Here is a 23602-nt window from a genome sequence, read left to right as displayed (position 1 = left end):
TGTCATATTCATTTTGATATATTCATCAATACATTACATGCAAGGGGTTAGCACTGCTCACATGAGGAGTCAAGAGTGCTATATCCAGTGTAGTGGAATCGTTTGAGATATTTCAAGATTTTTTGTGAGTGATGTGCTAAGTTGGTTAAATGGAAGTTTTGATATAATACTCCTACCTTTTGTTCCATCTCGCTAAGTCGCACACTCCATGTCTTATATAAGGCGATACATGTAGGAGCGAAAAGATTTGTTTTGAAAGATTGAGGAGATCTGACCTATGTGGGCAAGTGGGAGATGTTATAAAATTAGAGTTTCGGTCCTAAGTTTTTTGCGCCCACGTGGAGCAAAATGTGGGGCCCATCGATTAGAGTTGGGATCCCCATGTGGTCCCCCTTATTTATATAATAAGCTGCCCCAGAGGGGGCACACAATTCTTGGCTATGGCTCTCACTCCTTGTCTCTCTCATTCTCTCTTACTCCGTTTCACTCCTAACGTAGTTGTTAGTGTTAGTATATTCTCTGAGGATACGAAGAGTTTATCTCACTTCGCTGGGGAGGAGTGGAGATTCAACACGAAGGTCATTCCACCTACGAGTGGGTATGACAAAGGATGAGATGTGTGAAGATTGGAGACCATTCCACCACTGTGTGAAAATGGCAAAGTGAAAGAGAAAAGATATATGAGGTAGATGGAAGTACACTCCACTTGGGCATATGGGTGTGGTATCATAATGTGGTATGGATTAAATATGTGAAACTATGTGACGCATTTGCATATAATGCATGTGTAATTGAGCAAGAGCATGTATGGATGGATGATTTGCATAAGAATATATTATGATTGAGTATTAATGTTTGTAATGGCAAGATAGTTTTAGAGTAATTTTTACTCATTGGGCTCTTGTAGCTCACCTCTCGTGGAATTTCTTTTTACAGAGCCTTTAGAAGAGGAAGGTAACAGGTTTGCTTACTGAGGAACGGACAAATGAGACTTCCATTTGTTTATATATGAAGATTTGGGTTTTGGCTCTTTTGTGCTTATGTTTTGATGAGGAATTTGTAAAAAACAATGTTTTAGCTTGTAAATATGGGGAAGGGACAACAGGGGTGTACTTACAACACCAAATGCGATCAAGATAGGAAGGTTTTATTATTTACGATGACCCTTTTGTTTGATTCTGCTGCTATGAACTTTGTGAATTTTGGGGTTAACATGGACTATATATGAATAGAGGCTAGTATGATATGCTTACTTAATATTGAAATTTTGTATAATGTAGTGATGATTTATTTAAGATCTTACAATCTTCACCTGTGAGGGAAGCTCTCTCCCTTATGTCGGGATTATGGTGTGACACTATTAGGTTTGTTTCCAAAACTTTTTCAACGAAGGATTATAATAAAAATATGGAGAAAAGCTCTTTGTGGGGGGAGTGTACCACCCACACCCAGACAAGAGGCATTTCACCCCATGAAAGATGAAATCACACCCTCATGATGCTAACGCATGTGCTCTCAATGGCCCCAGCTGTCACACCCCAAACCACCCCCTGGGAGGATTTAGGCAAGTGACCGGATATCCCACGACATCCACCAATCCCCAAAGATCAAGAAGCAATACTTACACGTCACAAACCACACAATGAGGAAAAAGATAATAAATGAATGTCAGAGTGCAACGGAAGATCGAATTACCCACAGATGATTTATATCTTCAATAATAAAATCCCAAATACCTATGTTATACTATATACATATCTTTTTATGTCTAATAAGTACATTGTGTTAGTAATTACACTTCTTGAAAGAAAGAAACTTAAATAATAACAAAATCGTCACTAAGCAACGACATGAGGAAGATCTGCAATTCCATCAACAGCTTCCTCGCCTATTGGCAAACCTGTATTTGCAAAATCAACTAAAAGAGAATATACAAGAGTGTGAGCTTCACCGAACCCGTGAATGAAATATAAACCATGCATGCACATGCAAGCACAACCAAATGAGTCCTACATGAGGTGCAGTTCATTTTATTTATTAGCCACCTAACATCACAACTAAGGCAGGTTAGTGCTACTACAATCCCCAATACATGTATCCCTGGTGCGGGCTTGATTATCCCTTCCCGCGATACACCCATTGAGTTGTCGGAGAGGACCAGTCAGCCCCAGCGTACTAGTCCTTGGTCAGCCCGACCAGCCCTTTGTGATTAACCTGTGGGGTAACCGTCGATATTTAGCTCAATTCTTTTCCCTTTTATTTTTTGATTTTATTGTGGCATAAAGCCCGGCATATAGCTCATGATTTAATTGTGGCTTAATGCCCGGCATATAGCTCATGATTTAGTTGTGGCTTAACGCCCGGCATATAGCTCATGATTTAGTTGTGGCTTAAAGCCCGGCATATAGCTCCTGACATTAATTATGGCGTAAAGCCTAGCATATAGCTCCTGACATTAATTGTGGCGTAAAGCCCGGCATATAGCTCCTGACATTAATTGTGGCTCCCACAGGCATCCAACACATTAACCCCTGTTGGCAAGGGTGCGTAGCACGGGTGATGAAACTCTAGCCCCATGTCTATATGGCATCGTATGAGTCAGGAGGTGTCAATCGTATCCCATAATACGGGCTACCACAGGCCTCATTTCCAAGCCGGCTACGGCATCTAATCTAGCAATTTCACATACAAGCATTATTATATATTTCCAATGTTCATCAGATAAGATTCATAATTCAAATGAGAATATAAAACAATTTAAAATAATTAAAGAAAGTAAATATTGTTGTTGTTGTCATGACCCATCAGTCATGTTACACCTACACTCATGGTGTAATTCCACTCACCTTGGTTTGATCCTACTGGTTCAGATGTTTGTTTAGTTCCGATCGGTATCTGGCTATGCACCTCGAGCACGGAAACAAATCCTAAAGTAATATCAGAAATATGTTATTTTAATTAATCAAAATTATTTTGTATAACCCAGTGTTAGTCTAGGCTCCTAGGTCTAACTCGGTGCTCAGTCCAAGATCACTTTGAATTCTCTAGGCCTTGCATTGGGCTTTAGGCCCATGTCCCGGTGCATCATCCGGAGAATGTGGCTTAGGGTCAATATGGTATTTTACCACTAGAATACATAGTTCTAGGTCACAATAGTCTTACAATACAGTCCCTAGGTCAGCAGTGTTGCAGGACCAACACAGACAAGGTTTAGAAGCCTTATGGGGCCCAATTGGGTACCCAAGGTGTTCATAATTATGGACAGATGTGAGGAGGGGTATTTTGGTCATTTTCCACTTTCTTACACTGTTTATAGTCCATATGTGGAGGTCCCCAAACTCGGATTTGCAAAACAGTCCACTTTAATTCTCTGGGTGATGTCTCTGGGTGATGTGTGCATCGCCCAGTGCTATCGCCCAGTGAATTCATATGGAGAATTGGTTGGATTGAAATGAAATTTCAGTTCATTTATAGCCTTAATTGGGTCATAGTTCCTTCTAAGAAAATGAAGATCTATGAATCTAGTTTCTATCAAAACTGGAATTGAAGGAAATGAAGATTGGATGCTGAAGTTATGTTATTTTTATTACGCAAAGGTCAATCTGTCAAGACAGCAGAATCCGATTTTGACAGCAACTTGAACCAAACTTTTAACTATCTTAGAGACAGAACTAGGTAACGATGTCTTCTAATAAAATGCATCCCTATGAGTCTAGTTTCTAAAAAAAGTAGAACCAACACAAATTAAGTTCAGGTGGTGGAGTTATATCATTTTAACTAGGAGAAGGTCAATCTGCAGAATAGCAGAATTTGATATTTATGTTGGAATTTAACATGCATGTATGGATATATGGCTCTATCCTACTATTCATGTTTTATGCATATGTTTTGGTATAAACTAAGCTATATTCATGGCTGGAACTGAGGTCTAAACAATTCTGGGTTTGTAAGAATGTGGATGAAGAGCAATGGCATAGAATCCATAGCATGCATGCAAGGATCCATGGTTCCATCCTGCAAATCATGGCTTACATTCATAGTTTAGCATGATGGTTAGCCAAATCATGGTTGGAAGTTAAGTTCAGGTACTTTCCAAGTTTGAGAAGAAGGTAGGAGGTAGGAGGGAGAGGTTATGCAAGAGGATCATGCATCCTAGTTACCAATCTAAGCATTTCATACATGGTAGCATGCAAAGTAGGAGTTTGGGTTAAATTCTGTAACTGTTTTCCCCAAAACAGAATTTTATAAGGAAGATTTATGAGATGAGAAGGTTGGATTCTAGTGGTGTTTACCTTGGGTCTTGAGAGCAAGGGGTGAGCAAGGCTCCTTCTTCTTCTCTTTCTCTTTCTCTTTCTCTTCTTCATCTCTTCTTTTCTTTCTTCTCCTTCTCTTTCTCTTCTTCTTCCCTTTTTTTGTTTTTTTCAGTTTTGCTAAACCAAATCCAACGAATATGGGGAAGGGTTCCCTTATATACTTTATTTTATTTTATTTTATTTTTGATTTATGAGATTACAATTTTACCCCTTCTTTATCCTTGTATAACCAATATATTATTTTGTTTATTTAGTATCTTGGTTACCCATCTAAATGTGTAAGGACATGAATGTCCCCATACTTTAAATGAAAAGTCTCTAAGTCCTAAACCTATGAAATTCCAGTCCTACCCTTCTTTGCCTCAATTTTCCACCAATAGGGATTAGTCTTCTTCTTTGATTAAGGTACCCTTATAAAGTGAAAAGACTTGATTACCCATTAGTCTTATGTTTTATTTCAATTATATCTAGCCTATCCCAACTTGCCACCTATTTATTAATTTGATTTCTTAATTCTCACCAATAGGATCCTTCCACATGGAATGCCATGTGTCCTCCAACTATTGTATGCATGTTCAACATGCAACATATGTCATAGCTTGAGTGTGCCACGTGGCTACCACTTTAGGTGGGCCCCACATACATATTTGTTTTTAAAATTAAATTTGCACCTCACCACATGTCTTTTATTTAATTTATTTAAACCTTTATGTATATGTAAAAGTATACATGGGTGTGTCCTCCAACTATTGTATGCATGTTCAACATGCAACATATGCCATAGCTTGAGTGTGCCACGTGGCTACCACTTTAGGTGGGCCCCACATACATATTTGTTTTTAAAATTAAATTTGCACCTCAACACATGTCTTTTATTTAATTTATTTAAACCTTTATGTATATGTAAAAATATACATGGGTGGGGGTTTGAACCTCAAACCTCCCATTTAAATAGCCAAAGTAACAACCAGTTGGGCTAAGGCATTAATTTGCTATCTTTTGAAGAATAAATTAATTTATCCTTTTGTTCCTACTGTTTTGATCAAAATTTTGTCTAGGAATCCTGGAATTGACTTTCGTCAGTTGTATGGGTTTCGTTTTAAGGTTCTTCTCAATAATTTATTGATCCTAAGAATTATTTCACATTGTCAAAACTTAATTTTTCATGAGTTGGTATAATTACCCTAATGCCCCTATATTACAAATATAAGTTGTTTTATTGTTTACCGATCACCAGGTTAGACCGGTGATGCACTAGTTGACAACCAAAGTTAATGGAAAAATTTTTAAAACAAAGGTGTGGGCATTACATTACGTTATTTTTCTCAACCATTCGTTCAACGCTCCACAAGGTACTGGTGCCATTGACCTCGGGTTTTGGACCTTCAATAAAATTTCAAATTAATCCGTATTTTTTGGCACGGGTTTTACATTCCCCCAACCTTATAAAAATTTTGTCCTCAAAATTGAATGTGTCTGGGGATTCAAGTAGACTAGGATACTTCGACCGTTTTTCATCTTCTCGTCAACCGGACACTCCTTGATTGAGCCGACTATTCCTCAGTACCTTTACCACAAGATAATCTAGTTGTGGAGATTGTACTTCTCACATCCCACATTGCCTTCCGGTTTCTCTTGATAGGTCATGGCGGAAACGAGTCTAAGCGGTTCCTAAGTGAAGACATGAGTCGAGTCTGGGAGATCCTTCTTCAACATCGATGCATGGAATACGTCATGGGCTTCTACCAATCAGTACGCCACTGGTCATGATTCTCGAATTCAACTTCCCTTTTTATCAAACTGCACCACCCCTTTGGTTGGCGATTCCCAAGAAAATACTTGATTACCCATGACATACTTCAGGCCCTTTCATCTTGTATCGGGATCGCTCATTTTTCTATTGAGCTATAAAGCTTTGGTCGTCAAACATATCCAACTCCCAATAGGTTACCTAGATTACTCCCAAATTTGATTGATCTAAAGTCCAGCTTGATCTTGAGGGCCTAAGAAAAATTGAACTCCCGACATATACCTCAAAAGAAGTCAAACGATCCAATTACCCCCGCATATTTTGCCTAATAATCTATACTCCTACGACTTTGGGTTGTGTGGTATAAATCTACACCATCTTTCCTACACAGCCCTTCCTATGAACCCTTTAACTTCTAGTTCCCCAATACTTAGTCTCAACTTTAGGATGAATTGGGATATTAATGGAATCCCTATTGTTCGTTCCCTATAATGGAGGGGACATTCGGTGACCCATTACCCCCTTTATACCTATTGTTGAGCAAGGTTTTATCGGATCCTTTAGTTCCAGTTTCATCTTGATCTTGATTGTTCTATTCGTTTGGTTTGCGGTATAACGCTTTACCATGACCTAACTACGTGCCTATAGTCTTTTATCGTCCTCCCAGAATCTACATACGATTATAGAATTTCCAAATGGATAGGACCCATAATCTTCATTTAATTTCACAACATTTCAATTGACAATGCTAACCACCAAGTTGTGTTCTAAGTTCTTCGAGGGCATCCTCCTCTTACCAGCAAACTTAGTAGAATAAAAGAGTGTGATGCACTGCAATCAAATAATACTCAACAGGTGAGGATGATACAGGTAGAGTACCTGCTATTATTCTGAATTCGTCTCAGCTTCCCTTGTGTCCAAGGCATGTACTTGTTTTTGGACTCCATTGCTTTGGGACGGGAAAGACCGAGTAGTAAGTGGATCTTGTCGTGGCGCACGAAATCTGCGACGAGGACAATCCCTAGCCATGTGTCCAGGCTGCTTGTAGACATAGCATCGATTGTTCGACTTAGATGGTCGGGGCACAGCGGTAAATTGTGCCGATTGGCTCAAAGCATGGCCACAATACTATGTAGCTGTTCAAATGTTGGGTGATTGGGTTGATATGCTTGACCCATTTCAAGCCCACGGTTCTGTGCCAGGCTAGGGCTTAAGCTAGATCCTTGAAAGGTCTCGTTGGGCCACTCTAAATTTTGGAGGGCGTTAGGCCTCTTGCCTAGCCCCATTGATACTGTGGTCCCTTCGTTCAGTCTATCCTCTATCGTCTTGGCTTTATCGACCATCTGTGCATAGGTCTGAATATCCATGACTGACAGGATGGACCCGATCTCAGGCTTGAGCCCCTTTTCAAATTTCTTCGTTTTGCTAGCCTCCCCCTTCATATGTTTCGATGCGAAATGGAACAAATCCTCAACTTGCTACTGGTAATCTAACACTGTCTTTGATCCTTGTACGAGGGCAGAGAATTCAGCTTCCTTCTTGTCTCTGAAACTCTCAGGAAAATAAGTCTTAAAGAAGACTTCCTTGAACTGATCCCAAGTGGGGTTGGGATGAGTCGCCTCCAAATGGTATATAGCTCATGATTTAATTGTGGCTTAACGCCCGGCATATAGCTCATGATTTAGTTGTGGCTTAACGCCCAGCATATAGCTCATGATTTAGTTGTGGCTTAAAGCCCGGCATATAGCTCCTAACATTAATTATGGCGTAAAAGCCCGACATATAGCTCCTGACATTAATTGTGGCTCCCACAGACATCCAACACCTTAACCCCTGTTGGCAAGGGTGTGTAGCACGGGTGATGAAACTCTAGCCCCATGTCTATATGGCTTCGTATGAGTCAGGCGATGTTAACCATATCCCATAATAGGGCTACCATAGGCCTCATTTTCAAGCCAGCTACGGCATCTAATCTAGCAATTTCACATACAAGCATTATCATACATTTCCAATGTTCATCAGATAAGATTCAGAATTCAAATGAGAATATAAAATAATTTAAAATAATTAAAGACAGTAAATATTGTTGTTGTTGTCATGACCCATCATTCATGTTACACCTACACTCATGGTGTAATTCCACTCACCTTGGTTTGATCCTACTGGTTCAGATGTTTGTTCAGTTTCGATCGATATCTGGCTATGCACCTCGAGCATGGAAACAAATCCTAAAGTAATAAATCAGAAATATGTTATTTTAATTATTTAAAACTATTTTGGATAACCCAGTGTTAGTCTAGGCTCCTAGATCTAACTTGGTGCTCAGTCCGAGATCACTTTGAATTCTCTGGGCCTTGCACTGGGTTTTAGGCCCATGTCTTGGTGCATCATCTGGAGAATGTGGCTTAAGGTCAATATGGTATTTTACCACTGTAATACATAGTTCTAGGTCACAATAGTCTTACAACACAGTCCCTAGGTCAGTAGTGCTGCTGGACCAACACAGACAAGGTTTCCAAGCCCTGCGGAGCCCACTTGGGTACCCAAGGTGTTCATAATTATGGACAGATATGAGGAGGGGTATTTTGGTCCTTTTCCACCTCCTTACACTGTTTATAGTCCATATGTGGAGGCCCTCAAATCGGATTTGCAAAACAGTCTACTTTAATTCTCTGGGTGATGTCTCTGGGTGATGTGTGCATCGCCCAGTGCTATTGCCCAGTGAATTCATATGCAGAATTGTTTGGATTGAAATGAAATTTCAGTTCATTTATAGTTATAATTGGATCATAGTTCCTTCTAAGAAAATGAATATCTATGAATCTAGTTTCTATAAAAACTGGAATCAAAGGAAATGAAGATTGGATGATGAAGTTATGTTATTTTTATTACGCAAAGGTCAATCTGTCAAGACAGCAGAATCCGATTTTGACAGCAACTTGAACCAAACTTTTGACTAACTTAGAGATAGAACTAGGTAACGGTGTCTGCTAATAAAATGCATCCCTATGAATCTAGTTTCTAAAAAAAGTAGAACCAACACAAATGAAGTTCAGGTGGTGGAGTTATATCATTTTAACTAAGAGAAGGTCAATCTGCAGAGTAGCAGAATTTGATATTTTTGTTGGAATTTAACATGCATGTATGGATCTATGGCTCTATCCTACTATTCATGTTTTATGCATATGTTTTGGTATAAACTAAGTTATATTCATGGCTGGAACTGAGGTCTAAACAATTCTGAGTTTTTCAGAATGTGGATGAAGAGCAATAGCATAGAATCCATGGCATGCATACAAGGATCCATGGTTCTATCCTGCAAATCATGGCTTACATTCATAGTTTATCATGATGGTTAGCCAAATCATGGCTGGAACTTAAGTTCAGGTACTTTCCAAGTTTGAGAAGAAAGTAGGAGGTAGGAGGGAGAGGTTATGCAAGAGGATCATGCATCCTAGTTACCAATCTAAGCATTTCATACATGGTAGCGTGCAAGGTAGGAGTTTGGGTTAAATTCTATAACTGTTTTCCCCAAAACAGAATTTTATAAAGAAGATTTATGAGATAAGAAGGTTGGATTATAGTGGTGTTTACCTTGGGTCTTGAGGGCAAGAGGTGAGTAAGGCTCCTTCTTCTTCTTCTTCTTCTCTTTCTCTTTCTCTTTCTCATTCTCTTCTTCCTCTCTTCTTTTCTTTATTCTCATTCTCTTTCTCTTCTTCTTCTCTTTTTTTTTTTTTGTTTTTAAGTTTTGCTAAACTAAACCCAACGAATATGGGAAAGGGTTCCCTTATATACTTTATTTTATTTTATTTTATTTTTGATTTATGAGATTACAATTTTACCCCTTCTTTATCCTTGTATAACCAATATATTTTTTTGTTTATTTAGTATCTTGGTTACCCATCTAAATGTGTAAGGACATGAATGTCCCCACACTTTAAATGAAAAGTCTCTAAGTCCTAAACCTATAAAATTCCAGTCCTACCCTTTCTTGTCTCCATTTTCCACCAATAGGGATTAGTCTTCTTCTTTGATTAAGGTACCCTTATAAAGTGAAAAGACTTGATTACCCATTAGTCTTATGTTTTATTTCAATTATATCTAGCCTATCCCAACTTGCCACCTATTTATTAATTTGATTTCTTAATTCTCACCAATAGGATCCTTTCACCTGGAATGCCATGTGTCCTCCAACCATTGTATGCATGTTCAACATGCAACATATGTCATAGCTTGAGTGTGCCACATGGCTACCACTTTAGATGGGCCCCACATACATATTTGTTTTTAAAATTAAATTTGCACCTCACCACATGTCTTTTATTTAATTTATTTAAACCTTTATGTATATGTAAAAGTATACATGGGTGGGGTTTTGAACCTGAAACCTCCCACTTAAATAGCAAAAATAACAACCAATTGGGCTAAGAACTTAATTTGCTATCTTTTGAAGAATAAATTCATTTATCCTTTTATTCCTACCGTTTTGATCAAAATTTTGTCTAGGAATCCCGGAATTGACTTTCGTCAGTTGTATAGGTTTCGTTTTAAGGTGCTTCTCAATAATTTATTGATCCTAAGAATTATTTCACATTGTCAAAACTTAATTTTTCATGAGTTGGTATAATTACCCTAATGCCCCTATATTACAAATATAAGTTGTTTTATTGTTTACCGATCACCAGGTTAGACCGATGATGCACTAGTTGGCAACCAAAGTTAATGGGGAAAATTTTAAAACAAAGATGTGGGCATTACATTGCATATTTTTCTCGATCATTCGTTCAACACTCCACAAGGTACTGGTGCCATTGACCTCGGGTTTTGGACCTTCAACAAAATTTCAAATTAGCCCGTATTTTTGGGCACGGGTTTTACACCAGCACATGCGCAGGGGCCACGCTCCCCCACAGAGAATGCCAACCCTAACAATATAATGCACCTTATGCATTTGCTAACTTATAGGGCTAGGAAGAGTTGTTGGAGTTTGAATGCGTATGGACAGGCTTTGTAAATAACATTTTATCTTCAAAAACGGGAAACATAAAGCGAAGAAGAGAGCGACTCTTGGCTCTGAAGTAATTGTGTGCTTTGAAGTTTCTGATTCTGAAATTCATGGTCATCGGATCTGTTTTACCGGTGACCCAAGACGCTGACTCTACTACCATTGCTGATAATGGTGTTGGACAAGGTGTTGGTGCAAGTGAAATTCCTTATTTTGAGCCGGCGGTGGTTGCTGGTAAGAAAGTTGTTGTGTGTTGTAAAGATGACTTGGCAGAGGAGTCTGATAGATGGGAAGCAGCCTTAATTGGGTATGTGTTTGGTCCCAAACCGTCTTTCTCTTCCATGAAAAGGTTCGTCCAGGATAAGTGGAGTCATGTTGGAGAGTTGGAGGTCTTTAGCCTTGAAAGTGGTATTTTTGTTTTTGATATCCAAGGAACTAATTTGAGTCATCAAATCCTTGATGATGATCCTTGGACTTTTGGCACTAGACCTTTGATCCTAAGGCCTTGGTCTCCTGAAGTCTCGCTCTCTAAGAGGAAGGAGACTGAATTACCATTATGGATTCGTCTCTATGGACTTAATCTCCATTACTGGGGTAAGCGTTCATTGGGAAGAATAGCCGATGTTTTGGGTCGTCCAATATGTGCTGATATGAGGACCATACAACGGGAGAGACTCTCTTTTACAAGGTTTTGTGTTTCTATTAATGTTGCTGATGGGTTACCTTCTACTATCCATATTGCAATGGAGGATGGGACTTTAGTAGAACAATCTGTGCACTACGATTGGGTTCCCCTATTATGCAGTACTTGTAAGATTTTTGGTCATGTGGACAAGGCTTGTCCAGTTGCTGCAGTGAATCAAGTATCATCTACTGATGCTTCAGATCTAGATGAAATGCAAATTGAAGAACCTTGGCAACCTGCTAATAGACGTCGGGCTCGTGGTAAGCGAACAATGCTGCTAGAGTTTATCGTAGCTCCAACTTCAAAAGCTCCGGTGACGCCGCCTTCCAAAGTCAACGATTCCAGTACTGGTCAGGATGATGGAGTTGCAACTGCTAGGATGGAAGTTGAGCTACATATGGCACACTTACGGGAAAGAAACCAACTACAGTTCATAGTGGGAGGAATGACCCATTGGTTATTCGTGAGGTGTCTAGTGGTATAGCAAATGGCAAGGAGATTCCTACTAGTGCTAAGGAGAAAGTAAGAGAACGTGGGAAGGGGCTGGTGGTTGTTAATAGCTGCAATCTGAGAAAGTTGGAGAACGTGGGAAGGGGATGGTGGTTGTTAATAACTGCAATTCTGAGAAAATTATTCCAAAAATGTTTAGCCATTCTGGGTCTAATGTTTCTGGTCCTTCAGACTAGTCTGGTTCAGACTTAGTTAATAGGCCTTCTGAGGGGAAAGATGTTAGGCCTATTGATGGGAACAAATTTGCTGCTTGACAAGACAAGGAGTCTACTAAGAATGTGGGAGTTGCTGCTGAGGACTCTGCTGTTTCTCGTGTACATAATCGAAGTCCGGGTCGGGGCAACCTGTTGCAATGCTCCACCTCTCCTAACTTGCCCTGATTAAAGTAGAAGCGTGGAATACCCGGGGTTTGAATCACCCAGGTAAACGTAGAGCAGTGTTTGATTGGGCTTCTAAGAATTAGCTAGCGGTTTTTGTTTTGATGGAAACACGTGTTAAGGAGAAAAATTTTAACATGTGTTATCGGTTGTTTAGCAACCGATGGAATTGTCGTAACATTAATGATGTTGTAGACTCTGGTCGGGTTTGGGTACTATGGAATTTTGAATTGGTCTCTCTTCAACCTATTCTAATAACTCCACAATTAATTCATGTCCAAGTTTTTGTTACAGAGAACCAGCATGTTTTTAGTGCATCTTTTGTTTATGGTGCTAATTTTGCACCTGAACGGGTGGATCTTTGGAATACCATTTCACATCTCCATGCTTGCAATTCTCTACCATGGATTGTATTGGGGGATTTCAATTCCATTTTAGTTCAAAGTGATAAATCCGAGGGGGGGGGGCTGTAACTCCTCAGATGATACAACCTCTTTCTGATTGTTTGTCTGCAGCTGATCTTATTGATTTAACGTGGGCTAACTGTCACCATACTTGGAGTAACCGTGGTCGTGGTGTTGATAGGATTTCTTCCAAGATTGATAGGGTTTGTGTGAACTCGACTTGGCTTGGCTCTTTCCCATCTTCTGCCGCCTATTTTCAGAATCCCAGGGTTTCTGATCACAGTCCTATGATTGTTTCCTTCTCCTCAATTTTCAAGAAGCGAAGTAAGCAGTTCTTCTTCTACAACCATTGGGCGGATCATTCAGACTTCCTTCCCCTTGTACGTGAGGGTTGGTGTATGTCGACTTCAAGTTCTCCTTTGTTCTCTTTATTGGCAAAGCTCAAGGCCCTTAAAGTTGAGTTGAAGAATTGGAGTAGGAGGGAGTTCTATAGATTGGATGATCGTGTGGCTTCTGTGGGTGCTAAAGTTGAGCACCTTCTAAACCTTACTAATACTGGCCCTCTGGATAATGATCTTGTTCCGCACGAAAAGGTGGCGGTGTCTCAATTGCGGAGTCTCTTGACTGTTAGGGAGTCACAGCTTCGGCAACAAGCTCGGATCCGATGGTTGAAGAATGGGGACAGCAACTCTGAATTTTTCCATAGATGTTTGAAGACTTTGCATAGCATGAATAGGATCACTTCTATTCAAAATTCTGGTGGTGATCTTTTAACTGATGAAGCCTTGATTCGGCTAGAAGCAGCGAAGTTTTTTGAGAATGCCTTCATGGGAACCCCTCAAGTGGTTTGCTCTTCCTTTGATCTCCCTTTCAATAGATCATTGGATGCATTTGAGAGTTCTCTTCTTTCCAAGGATTTCTCAAGAGAGGAGATCAAAGTTGTTTTTGCAGCTGATGATGATAGTTCACCAGGAACAGATGGTTTTGGGGCATACTTTTTCAAGAAGGCTTGGGAGATCATTGGTGTTGATTTATGCAATGGTTTATTGGATTTCTTTCATTTTACCTGACCAGGTAAAGCTTTCAAGGTTGACACTAGTGCCAAAGGGAGTTTCTCCATCAACTTTCAATGAATACCGGCCTATTGCAGTAAGTTCAATTATTTATAGATTTATTGCAAAGTTGCTGGCTAATAAAATCAAGTTGGTGATGAACAAATTGGTGGATAGCAACCAATCAGCTTTTATTGAGGGGAGACACATTGCTGATAATATTCCTTTATGCCAAGAATTGTTGCATGGCTATCATTCTAGTTGTGGAATGCCTAGATTTGTTGCAAAGACTGATCTTAAAGAGGCTTATGACTCCGTGTAGTGGAGTTTCCTTTTCACTCTTTTACACAAATTGAATTTTCCCCCTCTTTTTATTAACTGGATTTCTCGTTGTATTGTAAATCCCAATTATGTTGTTTCTATTAATGGTGTCCGATCACCTATCTTTTCTGCCAATAGGGGTTTGAGACAGGGGTGTCCTATGTCCCCAGTCTTGTTTAATAATGTTCTACAAGTGTTTACTGACTCCTTGGCAGCAGCAGCAAAGGCGAGCTCTTTTGCTTATCATCAGTATTGTGACAAGCCTGGAATAACTTCGGTTTGCTTTGCTGACGATCTTTTTGTATTTGGCAAAGCAAACCAGGCCAATGCTTCTACGTTGAGGTGCCTGCTTAAGGGCTTTTCAGACTTGTCTGGTCTCTCTGTTAATTTCAGCAAGTTCTCAATCTTTTTTGCAAATTGTTCAGTGGAGATTAAATCACTCTTTGAAGCTACCATTGGGTTTGTTGAAGGTACTTTATCTATTAAGTACCTAGGAGTTCCTCTTGCTTCATGTGGCCTTAAAGCCAATGACTTCACTGAGCTTATCACCAAAGTGGAGAACAAATTGACTTCGCGGAAGGCAAGAGCTCTATTCTTTGCTGGCAGATTGGTTTTAATCAAATCTGTTGTGATGGGTTGCATTTCTTATTGGTTAAATGTCTTTCGTCTTCCTCAACATACAGTTGATACTTTGGAGAAGATGATTGCTAGATTTGTATGGAAAGGGAACTCTACATCTGGAAAGCATAAGATTACATGGTCTATGGTTTGTCGACCAAAAGCCGAGGGTGGTCTTGGGTTGCGTAGCATACAAGATTGGAACACGGTTGCCTTAATGAGACATATTTGGTCTATTTCCTCAAATGACAACACTTGCTGGGTTGAATTTGTTAAGAAGCGTTGGTTGAAGAAGCATTCTATTTGGTCATTATCAATTCCTACACAATGTTCAGCAACTTTCCATGAAGTTTTGAAGACAAGGGCGGTGGCTGTTCGCTGATCTCGGTATCTGATCAAGATGGGAGATAGGACTTTGTTGTGGTCGGATCCATGGTTAACCAATGGACCCACTGGTAGACCAGGAATGTTGATTGCAGAGGCGGTTGGCCGAAACACTTTTGATCCTGTTAGCTTGCTTTGGTCTGAAGAGAACCAGTGGGATGTCCCAATTTAGGATATGGCATTACGAGATAGAAATTCTGAGATTGTGAATACTAAGATTCATAGGTGACTTGGGGAGGACACTGTCGTTTGGACACCCACCTCGAATGGTAAGTTTTCTTTCAAATCAGCTTGGGATGCGGTTAGGAGACATGGTGATAAGGTGGATTGGTGTAACCTGGTTTGGTTTTCTTATTCTCAGCCAAGGTTCTCTTTAATAGCCTGGTTGACGATCTCTCCACTCGTTGCAAACTACAGCGTTGGGGTTTGGTTTTAGATTCCTCTTGTATTTTATGTCTTAATGCTGCTGAAACCATTGATCATCACTTTTTCCGGTGTAGATTCTCTACTTCTATCTGGAAAAAGATCTTGAGGTTGAATGGTTTTGTTAGAGAGCCTTTAAGTTCTTGGACGGGAGGAAATTGTGTCGCTGGTTCTGCATTTTCAAGGTAATACTCTTATTTCCAGTGTTAGGAAGTTTAGTTTCGTGGCCACAAGGAATGTCAGGGTTCATCAGTAGTTGTCTACCTCACAACTACCTCTTCTGATTCTGTATTCCAACGAGTTTTGTTGGACACAAGGCAGAAATTTTCAGATTTTCACTCTGTTATTCTGGACAACAGTAGTAATAGGGATTTGTTCAATAGGTGGGGCACCTCGGTGTCCTTTTCACACCCTTCCCCTTCTCCCTTTGTTTGGCCTCACCCTCCTCGTGGTTGGGTTGCTGTTAACTGTGATGGATCCATCAAACAAGAGATGTTGCTGTTAACTGTGATGGATCCATCAAACAAGAGATGGATGGTTATGGTGCAATCGGTCTGGATCATTAGGGTGAGCCTCTTTTTGTGTTGCCAGGAGGGATATGGGATAGCAATATTACTCGGGTGGAACTCTTTGCAATAAGAGCTGGTTTATTAAAAGCTATTACATATTCAGCAGGTTCAGGTACACTCTGACTCTCTTGTGGCGTTTCAGATGATTGTGGGGACATTCCAATCCCAATGGGAATCTATGGTTGATTAAGAAAATCCGTGACTTGCGTGACAGCTTCCACAGCTGTAGCCTTATTCATCATGTCAAGGAGATCAATAGCTAAGGACTATTTGGTAGGCTTTGTGCATCATACACATGAATTTATTTTTCGTCCTGATTGTCTTCTAGAGGCTCTTTCCACTTTACTAAGGAATTATGCTAATGGAATGACACACTACAGATTGTAAGTTTTTAAATTAGATCCCTACTACTATAAGCTCCTTTTAACCAAAAAAAAAAAAATTTATTTTATCTTAATCTATTTTTATTTTTCATTAAAGAAACCTTATGATCTAAATATAACCATAACTTTCAGCTGAAACCATCTGATCATGCTTGGTTTTCAATCTACTTAATCTACAAATTATCATCGGAAGGCAACACGTGGCAATCCGTGAAGGACCTAAGTGTGTGCAATAGGCCAGAATTTTAGTGGAGAAGAAGTCATTTTTAAATTTTCACCAGCGCAATGAGGCACCTCAACACTACCGTAATTATTTTTTCTCCAACAATTGATCCTCTTATCTTATCCTCTCTGTAGACTCAGGAATACAAGAGAATTTTTTTTTGGGTAGATAGGAATAAAAGAGCAATTAACCTATCAAATATGGGGCTTTATTTGAATTTTGTTTTTAATAGGTCAAACGAGTATAAATAATGGAGAAGGTTCCCTGAGCCTCTCTCTCTCTCTCCTCCACCTGTGGGTCACACTTCTGAGACGGCCGGCTGGGAAGTGAAGATACGGTTCAGGGTGGCTGCCAAACGGACCCCACTTTGGGCCAGCCTCTTCTCCACAATAGGCAACCGAGAGAGGAAATAATCATCTACACCACAACAGAGCAAGAAACACAAGAAAATGAGAGATCAAGAACGGAATGTGAATCTTCCAATTTAAGCAGGATTTCCTCTCCCCCCCCCTGCATCCCCAAAATGAGCAGCTTACACTGCTTGAAACTACAGATTAGAGATCCCTGGCATATTAATGTCAATGATAAAATTAACCATATTCTTGGGAGAAGTACCAATAAAATCCACTTCTCATACCTTAAAGAGTTATTAGTCCATATCAAATATCCCAAGAGAATTTCCATTAATCTCACTTTTTTAGAGACAGTCCCGAGGCAAGAACAAAATGTCACAAAAGTATTAGTATTTTGCCAAGCAAGTATACACTTAAATGAACATTCTGAGGTAGGAAAAAGAATGGAAACTTAAAAGCAGGGAATGGGCGGCTCCTACTTCCTATATACCCACTATAATTGCCATGTGGCACTTAGATTTGTGCCCAAATTTAGTGGACATGAGCTCTTGATGGCCAGGAGGGGTCTTCCAGTGGATGATGCAAGGAGACACATCAGCCAGCAGGCCGGTGGTGGTGGAGCGGCAAAGCCAACTTCTTATGCAGTGGCAGTGGGAGGGTCTTTCCTGCCGAACATCAACTCTCTGCCTGACCCAATTCTTGTGGGGAATATCACGAGGATAGTGATTCCCCAAGAGGGCCATGAAAAGAACCTTGCTAAGTTCCGTTTTGCATTGATTGGCAGGGTTAACTTCTGGTTGGGCTCCCTCGACGATTTGCGGCTTTCAGCCAGGAAGCAGTGAGCACTGAAACTTTAAAGCAGGTGTGACCATGACCCCCTTCGGCAAAGGTTATGTGGTTTTTCAATTTTCAATGGAGAATGATATGGCTCAGGTTTGGAGAAGGTCTCCGGTGACATTTGGCAACCAACTCATCCGATTTCAGCAATGGAAGCCGGACTTAAATATTCATGAGAACAATGTCGATATGAAAGGCCTGGATAAGATTTCCAGATCTTCTATTCAAGTATTGGCATGAAAATGTCCTCTCCATGGCCAAGGTTGTTGACTGTCCAGTAGCTTTGAATCGTCGAACTCGGAACGGTGTTTTGGGGCATTGTGCGCGTGTATTGGTGGAAGTGGAAAATTCTGCTGTTGCTCATAGAGTTTATGAGTTTCAGGTTGAACGTCAGCAACCGGGTTCGGAAGAGCTTCATTACGTCAAACAAGTCGCTGAGTACGAAGATGAACTTGGTCGCTGTGGTTACTGTAAGAAGATTGGACATGCTATCTCTACCAGCCGCACGAAGGAGGATGAGGCTGCTTCAAAATTGGTCGGTGAAGAGGCTCAGGCAACCATGGCCGTCTCTCCACAGGTTCCACGGTCTGGAGCTGAGTTGACTCAGGATAATCTGAATTTGGAAAGGCGTGAGGTGGAGGATCGTGTTCCTTCTTTCCATCTGGTAACTAAGAGGGGAAGATCTTCAAATTTTGAAAAGTTTCCTGAAGATTCTGAGATTACTTTTCCTAATAGGAGTGATCCTCCTTTGGTAGGAGAAAACATGATTGCCAATCACGTTTCTACATTAGGAAAGGAGGTTATAACAGATCCCATTTTTTCTCATGCTCTTGAAAGGGTAGTGGATAGTCAGTTGGGTTCTGATTTGGTTGGGTCGACCCAGGGAAGGGGTGAGCTGGGCGGTTCAAATGGAGCGGGTCAAATCCTGGGTCAGCTTTGAATGATCCGGTGGCTGCTCAAGTCTGCACTTCAGACTCTTCAGGTTCAGAGGAGGAAGAGGAGGACTGTAATGATGGTGTGGGGATGATGGAAACAAATCTGATGAGAACTCGAATGTGGATGTTGGTTCTGGTGAGTCAAATCAGGCTTCTGCTTTTGCCCTAGACCTCTTTCTGATTTTTACGGCCGCTCAGAAGTTCAGTCAAATGCAATGGCAGCTCCTCAATGAAGGTACGAAACTAGGAATGTGGTGGAGCATGGTGGGGACAGTGCTCAGCATTCCAGAGGGCGTGGTGGTAAGAGGGTTAATCTAAGGGGTGGTGCTTCCATGGGTGCTCGTAGAGACTTTGCTTCTTTAGAAGTAGGGGTAATTGATAAAGTCACTATAGAGAGAGAGCAGGTGGAAGGTATCCCTCGACCTTCGCAGGCTATGAGGAAAAACAAGGGCGGTCAGACGAGCAAGCCTGACAATTCCCCAAAAACTAGAAAGTAATTGATGAAAGTGCTCTTCTGGAACATCAGAGGAGTCAATTAAACTGCAAAAAAAAAGAAACTAAGTATAGGAAATAACTAAAGCTGAAAAAACAAAGTATGGAAATAACTAAGGCTCCTAACTATGGCCCTATGATTAGGGCAGTTTCTTCAGCTTGTGGATGCTTGGATCTGCATCAGCTGGGGTGGGAACTGGATCGAGTACAAGAGTTGGTGAGAGGGTGCTGTAATTTAATTATGGAGGAATTTTAATGATGAATGAAGGCTGTAAGTGGTTTTGGGTTTAAGGATTCAAATAAAATAAAAGGGGGGATGTTAGGGTAGACTGTAGAGGATTAGGAGAAGAAGGGGATGACTATCAAACCACTCCCATCATTGCAACCCTAATTCCCCTCATCCCTCCTTAAAACCTACAACCCTAAATCCTAAAACCCCTTCTTCCCTAAAACCCAAACCCTAAATTTCTAAATTTCAAATCCTCACTCAAACCTTACCAAACCTACATCATTAGACTCCTAAAAACTTGCCTAGCTTTACTAAATAAGATCCAACCCTATTACCCTAAACCTAACCCTAATTCTGCCCTAATTTCCCAATTCTGCCCCAGTCGGCCAGCAGATTGTGAGTTCAAGTTCTGATTTTTCAAGGATCTTTCATTCAAACAAGCTGTTGTTTTCAAGTACTGCTTCAACAACTAGTAAGTTTGAATCATCCCAAACTCTAGCATTTCTTCTAATCCTCTAAACACCCAAACCCTAGAAATCCTTACTCTCCCTTCTTCCATAAACATAATCCTAGAGTCAAAAACCTGCTGCCGATTTTGTTTAGCAGTCTTAGACTTATTAAAAACCTCAACAAGTCCTTCACCAGAAGACTCCTGCATCATCTAACCCTAACCCTACCATCAAACCCTAGGTCCCCTTAAACCCTAACCCTAATTTGACCAAAACACCAACTTTTTACCTACCCGAATTACTGTTCATAGCAGATCCTGGTTATTTGGCTCCTCGTTTGACTATTCAAACCTAGGACTACATTATCCCAACTACCTGTCCTGATATCAATGAACATGACTTTATTTTCTGCATGTTTTTTTCCACGTATTCTATGAACAGGTCTTTGAAGTTTGAATTCCAGTACATAGCCTTTTTTGGCCTCTGACACACCCCTTGCCCCACCTCAAACGACTTTTATGCTACCAGTCCAGGACACTGAGTTGTGTCAATCTGTTGTTGCGGCCATAATAATATGACAACAAGGGTCAAGTATTTCTTGGTGAATTTTGAACCATTACCTGAATAAAATGATTGTCTACGTAACCTATTTTATAAAACAAAGAAAAAGTAGTAAGTTCACCACCAAAGAATTAATTTTCAGTTGACAGAAAATATAGTAGTCCAGAATACCTTTGAGAGTGCTTCCTGGTGTTGCATTCCTGTAAGCAAACTTGCAAGCCAAACTAATGCTTTCAGAAGCATACCTGAAAAAATGAGTCACTCAACCATATTGAAACACCCTATTCTTATAACATGAGAGACGGAAGAAACTCCATTTATGTTTTTAGTTTATGTTGTTTTGTATGTCAGAGCATCTGCCATAACTAATGTAAATTGAGTGCATGCAGCATACACATATGCCGTGGACATTTGCATAAAATGTCCTCCAGCATTCTAGGCCATCCAAAAACCATATTAAAAATAAATAAAAAAAGAAGCATTCTCAGGGTTGAGGGATGTAGAGACAAACCTATGTGAAAGTGCATGTTTGACATGGTTAAACATCTATTATTGCTCCATATTTTCAACTGTAACTGTTTAATCTAGTCATTTTCTTCCAAAACTTTTACTTCTTGTTGCTTGTTCTACTTCAGTATTGAACACATGTGAATGGTTCATCAATACAGCCACATTAACATGGAATGAAAATAAAATTATGATTAAATGGCTCAATGCTAGTATTTTGCTTTCCCATTTTGGCCCATTTTAGCATCTTAATTTTATAATCTATGTGAATCGGTATTTTGACATCACGAACCAAAATCTTGTGTCATGAGTACAAACCCAGCATACATAATAAATTAATAACTAAACACACATAACTTCATTATTAGTGCTTTGCATATTAGTTCTATACTGTGAATGGAGGACTCAAGCTTAGAGTTTTTATATCCTGCATAAAGTCAGATTTGAAAGACACAACAAGAGGAATCACTTACGGGTCTGGACAAGCAACATATCCTGAAACACAATTTTCCCATGACGAAATGTCTGAAGACCAACCATCCTTCATATAAAATAAAAGAAAATAATTGAGAAAATACACAGAGACATGCACACTTAAATACTTTAACGTAAACCTCAAACAAACTACAATCACTATACACTATAACTGAATTAAAGCTTCTCATAGAGTTGAAAACAGAAGTTAGTTTAAGTCACATGCATTACAAAATAATTGACAACAATAAAATATCGGAAACTACAAGAAGAAATCAGGCATGTAATCCATGAGCAATGCTGGGTTGACCTCAATAAGAGTATCTAGATCTCTTAGAATATTTAAATTTGCTGAGGATACTCGTGTCATCAGTTAGTTCGAGTCACAAGCATTACAGAAATCATTCTTACAACATTAAAGCATCAGAGACTACAAGAAGAAATCAGGCATCCAATTGGAGAGTGGTGCAGGGTTGACATCACTTTGAGTTTCTGGATCTCTTAGAATATTTGGATCTGCTCTCACATTGGCTCTAGGATCTGACATGATATCCCAAGTGTTGCATGCAATGTTGCTCCCCCCCCCCCCCCCCCAAAAAAAAAAAAAAACATCATATACCTATGCGACAAAATCTTTGGGAGAGAATAATGACTTGTGTCAATGTGACACAGGCCAGCTTTACTTACCATAGAAAATAGAAGAATCTAGAATGGGAACAATTACAATATTATCCCTAGGACAATTCTACCCTTGAATCCCGTATTACAACTAGGGCTGCAATAGGGTCGGGTTGGGCCAGGCTTTACAAAACCCTAGCCCAACCTTGAGTCCTCTTTGCTGGCCCGACCCGACCCTGACTCAGGGCCTGAAAAATCCAACCCTGACCCCCCTGAGGTCAGGCCGGGCTGACCCTGATTGGCCCTGATCATGGGCATAGTACTAAAACTGGCGAAATTTCGGTCGAGATATCGAATATTTCGAATATCTCGACCTATCCGAAACGAAACGCAAGTCCGATATGAAAAAATGCAATATTTCGAATATTTCGGAAATTTCGGTCATCTCGTTTCGGAAATTTCAGAAATCTCAGTAATTTCGGTCATCTCGTTTCGAAAATTTCGGAAATCTCGATCATTTTTGGCATTTTACACCCACAGAAAAATACCATATTTCGACGAAATTTCAGTATCTCGGAAATTTCGGTCAAACCGAAACACCGAAACGAAACGAGATTTAGTACCATGATCATGGGGAGGGGGAAAGAAATGCCTGGGCTGGAAGCCTAGAATGGGCTGGGGAGAAAATTACAAATTTTATGAAAAACAACACTATAATAAAATGTATTATACCTCTTATTATCTTCATATATAATATATTATATAACAAATGTGGGTAACGTTTAAAGTTTATAATATATATTATATCAATATATATTTTATACTATAACTTAAAACAGGGTTGGGCCGGGCCGGGCCGGGCCAAGCTTAACCTGAGGCCTCAACCCTGGCCCGACCCGACCCTGACTCAGGGCCAGAAATTTCCAGCCCTGACCCTCAGGGCCACATATCTCAGCCCAGACCCTGTTCAGACTCAGGGCGGGTTCGGGCCGACAGGGCCAAACTTGCACCCCTAATTACAATACTCCCCCTCAAGTTGGTGCATGGATATCACACATACCCAACTTGGAAATAACAAACTGGAAAATTTTACTACTAAGACCCTTGGTAAAGACATCTGCTAATTGATC

General features: G+C 40.1%; 1 protein-coding gene across 2 annotated transcripts in view; it reads right to left on the bottom strand.

The window, feature by feature from the left end:
* Positions 1-17286: 17286 nt before the first annotated feature.
* The window catches only part of LOC122646120 (endonuclease 4-like), a 55204-nt gene continuing 48888 nt past the window's right edge, over positions 17287-23602 (bottom strand). The window contains exons 7-10 of one of the 2 annotated variants that reach the window (XR_006330776.1): positions 21854-21921; positions 21170-21229; positions 21045-21127; positions 17395-17434 (exon numbers count right to left, since the gene is read on the bottom strand). Coding sequence is in view for 1 of the 2 variants with exons in the window: in XM_043839938.1 (XP_043695873.1) it covers positions 17316-17434; positions 21045-21118; positions 21854-21921 (261 nt within the window). In the remaining variant the exon portion in view is untranslated. Of the gene's footprint in view, positions 17435-21044; positions 21128-21169; positions 21230-21853; positions 21922-23602 lie in introns of both variants that reach the window. The other variant, XM_043839938.1, reaches the window with a different exon arrangement.

This window comes from Telopea speciosissima, chromosome 1, assembly GCF_018873765.1.
Source record: "Telopea speciosissima isolate NSW1024214 ecotype Mountain lineage chromosome 1, Tspe_v1, whole genome shotgun sequence".
In the NCBI taxonomy this organism is placed as follows: domain Eukaryota; kingdom Viridiplantae; phylum Streptophyta; class Magnoliopsida; order Proteales; family Proteaceae; genus Telopea; species Telopea speciosissima.
The sequence above is the reverse complement of the archived record's forward strand: the minus strand, read 5'-3'. Positions and strand labels throughout refer to the sequence as shown.